General features: G+C 29.7%; 1 protein-coding gene across 2 annotated transcripts; it reads right to left on the bottom strand.

Annotated features, from left to right (window-relative positions):
• Positions 1 to 356: 356 nt before the first annotated feature.
• LOC110092562 (ubiquitin-like protein ATG12) lies at positions 357 to 7,696 on the bottom strand (the record flags this gene model as incomplete). 2 transcript variants are annotated; one of them, XM_020817161.2, is given in 3 exon segments in its annotated part: positions 357 to 729; positions 7,483 to 7,545; positions 7,628 to 7,696. In XM_020817161.2, coding segments are annotated over 3 exon segments (192 nt in total), but the record flags the coding sequence as incomplete, so codon positions are not given.
• Positions 7,697 to 11,860: the final 4,164 nt, after the last annotated feature.

The following is an 11,860-nucleotide window of genomic DNA, read 5'->3' on the forward strand; positions in this document are numbered from 1 at the left end:
GCTAAAAAGAAGAAAATTTTCTTTCATTGCTCCATACCTGTAGTTCTAGCACACATAACTTTCTTCTAACTTTTATCACCTTGCACATTTAAAAAGAACAAAAAAGGTCGGAAATAATAAAGAACTAGGCGCCAAGGGTCAATTAATAAGCAAGCTCCAATGAAATCATATTATTCAATCTTTTGTTCTGCTGTAACAAAGAAGATGGGTTAAAGTAACTGAAGTAATATAGACTTGGTGTGACTATATTTCTGTTGTAACACAAACTGAGGGATTAAAGTAAGTCAGAAAAGGGAGTGAAGAGGCGAATACATTAAATACTCGACAACAAATCTAAGTCAAAGAGACAAAAGCGATTTTGGAAGCTGGGATAAAGGTAAATATGTGCATAGATTCTCTTCATACCAGCTTTACTGGAGAGTGACAAAGCAGTTGCTTACATACAAGCAGGGAAAAAAAGTTATCTTTAAACTTTGATTTTTACACATATGTAAGTTTCCCAAGGCAATACATACTTCTCAGGAAAAGCAATGAAAGTTCAGTTAATATACACTAAAAAATTAGCAGTAAGAATATATATAAAAGAACTTGAATCTGCAATACTTATTTTGCCAGTTTTTAGCTGAAATAAGGAATGTAGTTGGATGTCCTCCTCCGTTCTAGTAGCCCTTAGCCCCAAGCCATTGAACATGCATAATTAACCACAAGCTTTCCATCAAACCCAAAATTCTGTAATTAGAATGAAAAGAATCAGTTCACTTGGACTATAGAGAGTTCTATAAATTTAAGAAATCAAAAATATCTTGAGTGACAGCCCTTAGATTTGCAGTTTTTTTGCAGTTAGAACAGTCTAGAATGTGACATTCAATTAGTATCGTAATTCCTTCTCTGAGATGTGTTATTAGTCCGGTTTTATTATCTTGCAACATAGTCCAGCTTTATTATCATTACAACAACAACAACAACAACAACAAGCCTTTATCCCACTACGTGGGGTCGGCTACATGAATCCTTTTTCTCCATTGTGTCCTATTAAAAGTCAAATTCTCGTTTAAATCTAATAAAGAAAGGTCATTCCTAATATTTTCGAACAAGAATTTATTAAGGTCTAAAGCCACTACCTTATACTACACATAAAAGTCCAAATTAATACATCTATCGTCATAACTCGAGAAAGTCACGCAAGGAACGCCATTAAAATTATAGTGACAAACATCATAAAGGGCGACTTACTATAATAATCTTATATTCTACTAGGCTACTACCAACCTTTAATCAACAGATATATGCTCATTCGTTCTATCTCTAAGGGTAAAGAAGACATCATAAAAACCATTGAGCATTCCTCATTCTGCCACACTTAATTAGTATTAATAGCTTCTCTTTAAAGGCAACATTCGGCACATAAGATTGGCAAGGTAATACCAATTTATAAGAATTTTTCTTAGTTTGAGGGGTCATTTTATACACTAAAGACCGAAATGATTTCATTCAAAATAAAAATTAAATTATGTGATATAATAATAATTTTACATACACTATAGAACAATAAGATAGATTTAAAGTAGTATCTTATTATGATTGATAGACAAAGTAATCCTAACTAGGTATATTTACTAATAACCTCATTATTATAAGTTTAGATCTACTTAAGAGAAACAATAATAGACTATAAGGTTGTCCCATAGATTCGATTTAACAGTAAATAAACATAATGTAGTTTATAATGAAACAATATTCAAGCAAAGAAAAAAAGTAAAAAAATCATCTTTAGAAATAGATTAGTGAAATACATGATATAGAAAGTAATGGGATATAAGAGATGATCTTTATGTACACAACCAGAAAAAATAAAAGAGAAAAAAAAATATCTAAAATGGGTTTTCACCCCCAAAATTAAACACACCTATAAAGTTGGTTTTTTAGGGGAGGAACAAAAAGATATTAATTAAGCATTTTACCAAACAACACTAGCAATTAAACAAATTAAAAAAAAAATCTTAATGATTGAATATAAGAATTATATGAATCTTTACATTTTAAGACTATCCATAATTTAAGATATGGAACTTTTATATGCTTTTTTAAGATCATAATATATATTGATATCATTATATACATTTAAAAAGAAAAAAAAATAAAACAAAAAAGGGAAAAAACAAAAAAATATATGCAAAAAAAAATTAAACTAAAAAAAAAAAAAAAAAAAAATAAAAAGAAAAAAAAAAAATAAAAAAAAGAATTATAAGTAATGGAAGAAAAAAATAACACTAAATAACAAAAAACACAATAATGAAAACATAGAAAAAAAAAAAGAAAAAAAAACAAAAGAAAATCAAAAGAATCAAAATACAGAAAAAAAAGAGAAAGAAAAAAAGAAAAACAACAAATTATAATAAAAGGAAAACAATAAATTTTTAAAAAAACAAAAGACAAACACATCAACATTTATAATGATATGGCTTCATAGTCGATAAGGACAAGTAGAATCAATAAAATGATTTGAAATTTATGTAAGCAGGCATAATGCATAACCTAATCGCTAATAAAAGTATTTAAGTAATGAAAAGATTATATAAAATAACTTATAATTGCCCCATCTTGTGCATCCTTTATCTTAAAATGAATTCCCTCCATTATATCAATAATGGCATTTTATAAGATTTAATAAATATATTAAAAGTTTATAAGAAATGTAATTACATTCATTAATAAGCATATTACCAAACTTATTGGATAATATAGGTCAACAGTTTTACCCTACAAAAAATAAAGTTATTATAAATAATACCTTCATTTCTTTACTTCTAAGATTACAGTTTAATAACAAGACCAGATAAAATAATTTTATTTTATTTAGGTGAAGGGGTCATTTCAATCTTATTTTCAATTTCTTAATAGTATATAAGCAATATTATCATATTTGATTGATATATTTTAGAAAAGTATTTTATTTCATATTTATAAATTCCTTGACTAATTTATTTTCTTTTGTTTGGACCATATTATACATATATTTTATTCCAACTTTTAGTATCTAATCTTATTATAATAAATCAACTAAAAGCTAATAAACTATATGATCAGTATATTGTATTTAGGATCTTAACAACTTTATTATTTACAATTATAGATTTTAAATTAACATTTTTATAAAGTTTTATTTTTTTAATTTTTCTGACATAAATAAAAATTAGAGTTAACAATTATTTTTTACTATTAGGAAACTTTTTCATTTGATTATGCTAAAAAGCATCTTTTGAATATTCTTATTCTAACTATTTTTTCACAATAATATAGCATCACTATGCACAGAACAGTATAAGAAAAAAATTTTAAGATTAAATTTATTTTCAAATATTATTTGTTATATTTTTAAATGACATTTAATATGAAAATTGTTTTACTATATATTATTTTATTTATGCATTTATATAAAGTACATTTATATAGATGTTGGTAATTTTTAACTCCAGAATTTTAATTTGAATTAAATGATTTAATTTTCTAATAAGAAAATAGTCAATCTGGGTTGTACTATATCCATTGGTGTTTAATAATTGTTCATATCAAATCTATTTTAAAATTTAGAAGTATTAAATTTTTCTTATGTTTATGCTGGATAAACTTTAGAAGTTAGAACCAACAAGCTTTTCTCAGATTTATCATTGATGTTTACTAAATTTTAGAAGTTAGAATATTTAGATCAAAATTATTACTGATGTTACAGTTCTTCAATTACTGAAATATTAATAAAAACAATTATCCGCTTAAGCTTTTAAGCCTACCGTGTCATTCATTTATAAACTCTAATCAATAAGTTAATTTATCTGATAGTTGGGATCTTCTAAACTTGCAATTTAGTTGCCACATTTTTTTTTTAAAAAGTATGAATTTCAAGAAACCCTTAGTTTTAGATTTGATAATGCCCCATTCACAAAAACTAAATAAATAAGTATAAGGCTAGAGTTTTTTTCTTTTTCTTTTTATTATAAGATTCATACATAAATAACTTAATGTTACCACTATAACATTAATAATATGCATAATTTATGATTCCCATTTTACTGAAATTTCATTTAATATTTATAAACATTTTTAATATAGGACCAAAATATGCAGGCAAACATGTAATTCTATGAGAATAAGCCTTCACAAAGAGGACAAATTAGTTCTAAGGATTGGATGATTTCATTAGGTTAAATAATAAATAGGAATACCAATAAGAGTTTGAAGAGAAAAAATGAGCATTTTAAGAATATCCTCTCTGGCTAATCCAAGAAAAAAACTTGACATTTTAAATATCATTTAAAAGGCAACTCAAAGGTAAAAAAATGTGACATAAAACTTCTATGGGCAACTGGAAAAAATAAGTATGATGATGATGAACCTCATTTTGATTTTATTATTTGCGGAGATTACCTATTTTCTAGTGTTGAACAACTTAGTCTTGGACATTTTATTAGTGCAATATGCTTCTAAGTTTAATAATTTAAGTTGCGGAAATGCAAGTTATTATTGCTAGGTGTGTCAAGAAAGTAGATCATGTGAAGGAATTTTCACTGAAGCTCTTGATTAAATTTTTCTTACCTCAAATAATTATGCCTCTGTAGCATAAATGAGTATATTAAAAAATCAAGAATAAAAGACAAGTTTATGTTGTGGTAGCAAAAACAATATGGGCTTTACAAAAACAAAATTTGGAAACAAGATGCTTGTGTGAGGCGTAATTCAACTTATTTGATGTGGGGTTGCTTCTATTTTAAAAAGAAATGTACTTAAATTTACAATACAGATAGACGTACATCATTGTATGCTTTAAAATGAAGAATTGGCCAATATAACGGCTTGTAAATGGTTCTTGATAGTTTTTTATGTCATAGCATGTATGTTCTCTGGAATAAAATGTCCGAAAAAAAAAAATTATTTCAATGGGGTGTGAAAGGTTCACAGGAAGTTTCTAGAATTGAACTATGGTCTGTAATTTCATGAATAACTTAGTCATTAACATGCAAACAAAATTTTATAAATATTGAGTTTATTATCATTTGCCAAGATATTAGATCCTCGGTATAAGTTTGTTGCTATGCCAAATTTTATCATGAGAGACTTCAAGAGTTGATCAACAAGCATCATCAAAACTATTTATTGTTTTTTTACTGAGTATAAACAAAATGTATACTTAAGCACTCAAACTTTTGAATACCCTATTGCCACCAATTTTATAGATGCAAATAACGACGCAAACGGACTTGAGAACTCTTTCCATGGAGAGCCAAACAAAGATCTTGATATCTAACAGTTTTGGAGCAAGAGCTGTGATATCCCATTCTTGCATCTATGACTCATAACATCTTATCATGACCCACTTTTGATTTAAATTGAATTTATTATGATTTTTAAATATTATCTAATTTTAATATTGCAAGCTAATAGGCCATTTTTATATGTTTTTGGGGAGATAATTGGAGACTTTTTAATTTACCCATGTGACTAGCCATTTAAATCTAATATTTTTAATCTAAATTTAATTTTTTATAAAATATTATATTCTTAGTTGATAAAATAATATTACATTATTTAATTTCTTAAATTACATTTTTCGTATAAATACCCCCCATGCTCTTCTTGTAAGGGTTGATCTTAACTTAAAAATTCCAACACATTCTTCCTTCTTCCATTATTTTCAAGCTAAATTTTGAGAGGATAAATTTAGATTTTCTTCCAAGTGTTTTGCATCTTTGCAATATCAAATCTTTGATTTGGAAGCTTCAACGAACTGAATTGAGCAATGTCTCTTGAATTTTTTGAGTTCGTTTTCTTTTCCTAAAACTTTCTTTGCTACACTTTTATTTTTCACCTTATTTTTGTGATTTTTTTTTTTTTGATGAAATACTAATTAAGCATCTTAGATTAAGTTTTCTGTGTTTAAAACTCTTTTATCCATAAAATTAGAAAGCAAATCTTTATATATTTGGCAAAGATTTATTTTAAAATCTATTACATTTTTTTAAGTATTATAAGTACATATTTTAATTTTATATATCTACTTTACTTGATTTAAAAAATATTATTTTAAATCAACATATAAATCTACAAGCCAAATTTTTTAATGAGAAATATTATTCATATATATCAAGATATAAATATATATTCTAGTGAGCAAAATTTACATCTCATTTACAAATGGAGATGTAATTATCAATACTTTATAAATCACCTTAAATACTTTATTGAAGGATCTAAGCTTGCATTGTCTACAATAAGTTGTATTTTTATTTTTTAATCTAAATCATTTGATTTAGTAAAATTTATATTGTAATTAGATTGGATTGTATTCACCTATATATGAGAGTATATAGGTTGTAAGACATTTTTTAGTTTAACTAAAGGAAGTGAGATTTTAAAGGCAAATTTAGGATTTAGTGGATTTCTAGCCCAAGAGTTGGCTAACGATGAATGTAAGTTGGGTTGATGTTCGGGCCGAACCAAGTAAAAATATTGTACATATTATTTTCTTTTGCTTGCACTTATGTTACTTTATTATTTACTTGTATTTTTTTTTTTTAATTGTGTGTTAGTTTATACTCGTCAATTAACATCAAAATTATATTAATTATTTAATTTAATCAAAAACTTTTTAAAACCCTAATTTAGCCCCTCAATTCACCAGCCTCAGCCCCAATGCCACTATATATGAATTTATTTTGGACTTCTAAATAGCTCTACAATTTATTAAGTATATAATGTGAGTTCAATTTTATTGTTTATATTTAAATGGATAATTAATATTTTTCTATTTTTAGCTTTTCTTTCTTATATGAAATTGAACTATATGGGGATATTATTAGTAAAATTTAAGTTGGATGGTTGAAGTGGAGGAATGCATCGAATTTGTATAAAAGAGAAGCATAAAATTAAGTTGAGTTTTGTAGAGATGAGAATGCTCAAGTGGATGAGTGGCTTTACACTTAGAGACAGAATGCGATACGAATATATATATGACAAGGTTGGAGTAGTTCCAATGGCAGATAAGATTAAAGAGCGTTGCCCTAGATGGTTTAGTCACATAAAGCTTCAGCCTTACAATGACCTAGTTAGGAGAGTAGATGTTTTAGATCCGGCCTATATTAAGAAAGGTAGAGGGGCCTGCAAAGACTTAGTTAGAAAGTAATAGAAATGAATTATGTTTATTAGATTTAAATGAGAATTTGACTCTTAATAGGACACAATGGAGAAATAGAATTCATGGGACCCCATGTAGTGGGATAAAGGCATGTTGTTATTGTTATACAAAGTATGGGAAGTTCTTTTCATTCAATAGCAGATTATTTTGTTGTAGATGGAATGATAAGCATGCATCATGCGCTTTTAACTAAAATTATCCTAGAACTAAAATTTGTGAATCCCTAGAGAGCTCCAGCAAAGACCATTATTATAGAACTAAAAATAACTAACATGTGTCACGCATATACCACCTACATTGTACAGATCAATCATCAATTCATCTGGATTTGGAGAAAAGGCACTGTTGACGTAGACAAACTGCCAAAAGAAGTCACAAGTTATCATAAGAGCGCTAATGCAACAATAAAACGGCTAGCATTTTCGTAAAGAACGACCTTACCAGAGTATCTCTATGAAGCTGACGCCGGAGAAATTCAATCACAGTTGAAAATTTGTTCGTTCCAGCAGTCTGACAAAAGGAAGCATGAAGCAAAAAAAATCTATAGGTAAACAACTAAAGTTTGAACTTCCAAAGAAATTGTAATACAACAGATCACTGGAATAATGACAACCAAGATTTAAAGCATCCAATACACACAAAAGTTCCAAAACTCCAACGGGCAGTATATGCATATCAGCAAAAACAGCAGGCGCTTCAAAATGAATTATGAAAAGCTACAGAACTGAGGTCTAGTAGATGAAAGATACTAAACATTGATTGCACTAATTAATAATAGCACATGCATTTGCAAATGTTAAGATAAAGCACAAAATCAAGGAAAATTGCCAAAATAAGCTTCTTAGAACTGGTTAGTTGTAGTAAATATAGCGATTAAAACTTGTCAATAAAAAGATTCAAATATTAACTAGAGAGTTTAAAGCATTCTGGCATTATAAAGGTTCAGAAGTTCAAATCGAAGTGTATGGACAGTACATATAGCATAGAGAAGGCAGACCACGATCAATAATCCACGATTAGGTGCATGATTCATATATAACTCGACACAATTCCACACTGATGCATTAAAGGAAAATACTATACAATAAACAACATTGCTACTCTTCGCATTAAGGATCAAATTCCGACATAAATTCTGCTAAAACTTGCAAGAAAAAAAAAAGTAACAGTTTTTTGTTTAACAGGATGTGTTCACCTTAGCTGTATTTAAATAATGAAAAAGAAAAAGTTTAAAAACTATATTTCCTGCAACAACATAAATAATTATGAAATATTGATCAAATTTCGTCTACTAGCATAGAAAACAGTGTCATGGGCATTCAAAGGCATATAATACAGTTAAGAATGATGCAGGTAGAGAGATCACAGAAATAGAGTGATGATCATACTAGTTTATATCTATTTAGTAAATGAATTATCATATCTAAGAATTTAAAAGGTTAAATTGAAAATTAAAAAAAATAATAATGTAATTTAAAAACAGATTGGAACTTCCTTATCATTTCATTGCAAACATTTTGATCAAAACCACAGCAGGCCTTTAAGAGTTCATAGGAGAGATTTGAGTGAATGCCTAGGATCATGAAAGATGATCAGCCAGCCCTGATAAATATAATAGAACTTCAGCAAGGGGATTAAATATGATCGGAGTAGATCAAACTTGATCCCATATATTTAGGTTTGTTGTCTGACCACATAGCCTAATAATTATGAATGCCTAGATGTGAAATAAAAGGAAAAGAATGAGTTCAAGCAGCATACCCTTGACAATTATGGGTGAGCACAATGGAGGAGAAAATCTTGCAGATGGCAGCGGCAAAGAAGGGCAAGAAACATTTAAGTTGGCAATGTTCATGGTCTACGGCTATAGCTACAATAAAGAAGCAGGGAAAGAAAGAGCCTGAAAAACCAAATGGTATCAACAACTGTGAGCAAGCATGACGTAGGAGAAACTCTTGCAAATGGTAGCAGCAAGGAAGGAGCAAGCAACATTTTAGAGGTTGAAGTACGAAACTATCGTAAATGTACTGTAGTAATTTATGAGGCAAATGCAATGGAGATGGAGGTAACAAATTCAAATCGAGGATATTTGGAAAGCTATGCTCAGTGTAGAAATCGCTAATTTTCTTGTTCTTCATGTTATACAATTTTTTTATTTTTTTCACCTATTGAAATATACAAAGAAGAAAGCCTTTAAAATTTCATGGTATCATCTTAAATTAGTAATACCATTTCATTCATTAAGCTTCTATTAACTAAAGCTACCAATAGCTCATTTAAATGTAATATTTTCACTAGAAATGTAAATACTTGCTATATATTGAAACAGCTCGGTAAAACAACATTTTGGGAGTTTCAGTTTTTATATTATAAAATTTATTTTTTAACATAGCAATAGCATTTCGTGCTGAAAACATTGCAAATATTAATTTGTTAAAGTTACAACTCTATAAATACTATACTAATATACAATTGAGGGAGATGATGATTATGAATGAAAATTTTTCAGCTTTTCTTGTTTGATCTCTATGTGAGTTCTTGAGAGGAGAAAGTCCCTTGGTGAAGGGCAACGCAATACCCACCAGTCATTGGAAGAGTCTGTTGCTCGTGGTTTATTTTTCTTTTTTTTTTATCCTTTCCTTTGTTATTTTCCCCCACTCCACCCGCCGGCTCCTCCCTGTCCTCCCAACCACCTTCTCCACCCCACTCCATCATTGGTTTCCTCCCAATAGAACCGCCGGCCCCCACAACTTCTCCACCAAACTGGCGGCTCCCCTGCCACCATTTCTTCCCCACTCGCCAGACCACCACTCCCAAACACCCTCAACAGTCCGCCACCCCCATTCCCCACCTTCCTCCCTTGATTCCTCCCTCAGTAAGCCATTAAGACTTACCTAATTAAGCCTCCTTATTATGGGAAAATTTCCAATTCAAATTTTGAATTTAAATTTTGAATTCTCTCCAAATATATGGATCTTAAATTAGGAAACTTCCCTAATCTTCACATCTGAAATAAATTTCATATTTAATTAAATAACTAATTGATTGGGTGGACCCACACCCAAATCAATTAAATCCTTTTCCCTCTTTCCCCATTTAGCCCTAAATCGAATACTGCTGTTATTCAATTAGTTTCCTAATTTGTGTTGATAAAAAATCAGTGGGAATTTGAATTCAAATTCAATTTAGATTTGATGTCAAATTTTTCCCTAAATCGCCAGCCCAATTAAGTAAACAACTACTCTACATAAATCTGAGTTTAAAATCAAATTTATTCTCCTACATCAATTAAGTGCTTGGACCCACATTTAATTAAGATCAATCTCCTTATTTGCTCCCTTAATGGCCGGCCCCTTGTTCCCCTCCAATCAACATTAATTGGCATTCATTTTGGATCCAATTAATTATTTCTCTAATCACCTTTCCCTCCCACCATCCATTACATTCAAAATTCAAATTTGAACTACCCCTACCCAATTGATTAGGGAAATCTGAAAATTCTACCCAAGGAAAATCCGTTCCTATTGTCTTGGGCCTCCAAATGTTGGCTGCTATTCCAAAACCTGTCACCTAGTATCTTGAGGACGGAATTCCTGTTGCCCTGCTCCTTGGGAAGAAGTCCTCAAACTAAAACTGCTCTCACGGCTATCCGAGAATTTCAAGAGAGGAATTTGCTGTCCAGAAAATTCCGGCCAATAATATTGTCACAAATTCCTCTCTTGCATGCTATCCAGCAATCCGTCACATACTGTCCAAGGCTTTTCTGAGCCAAACAATTTGCTGTCCAGAATTTCCAAGTGCTGGAACTGCTGTCCAGGTCTGCGAAGTTGCTGTCCAGAATTATTTCAAGTGCCAAACTGCTGTCCCGACCTTCATTGCTGCTGTCTAAGACGTCCCTTGCTGCAGATCGGTCATTTTGGTGACCTTCTATGACTTTCCCGCTATCCAGAAGGTCTATGATCGCCATGGTGAAGGCTTCCAATCCTGAAGTTGCTATCCACTCTTAATATGACCACACCGGAACATCGTAACTCCCCTTCTTTGGGTAAACTCTTCCTCCAATTCACTTATATTCGTAGTTTATACCTCAATTGTGGTTATATTTTGATTCACAACGATCATGCTAATTCTTTCCCGCTAAAGCTTAGATAACTAGAGAGTTGAGTGAGGGATTCTTGCATAGTGTCTAATCTTATTGTTAGCATTGGGATTTATTGTTGAAAACCATTCATGTATGCAATGTTAGATTAAATTGGCTATTTTACAATCTTAACTCCTATGCATGTGATTTAGCCTAATCTTGTCTTACCGCTCTTCGTGTTTTATTTTGTCGTTTAAAATCAATATAAAAATATAATTATTGTGGCTTCTAACATTAAGCGTGCAAATTCATTTATAATGCAAATTCCTATATAACTACTTTATATTATATAAATACATTACACTATATTATACTACAACTACACTATACTACTACTACTCTATACTGTATAACTACTTTATATTATATAAATACACCACACTATATATACTACACTATAATTCTACTATTCTAAATTATATAACTTTACTATACTATATCTACTACTATTACTACAATGTACTAAGCTTTAATCGAACCGAACAACGAGTAGCTCGTCGAACGTTTGGTTCGCTTGCAGCCCTAATACTACT

Source organism: Dendrobium catenatum, unplaced genomic scaffold, assembly GCF_001605985.2.
Source record: "Dendrobium catenatum unplaced genomic scaffold, ASM160598v2 fragScaff_scaffold_390, whole genome shotgun sequence".
Classification (NCBI taxonomy): Eukaryota; Viridiplantae; Streptophyta; class Magnoliopsida; order Asparagales; family Orchidaceae; genus Dendrobium; species Dendrobium catenatum.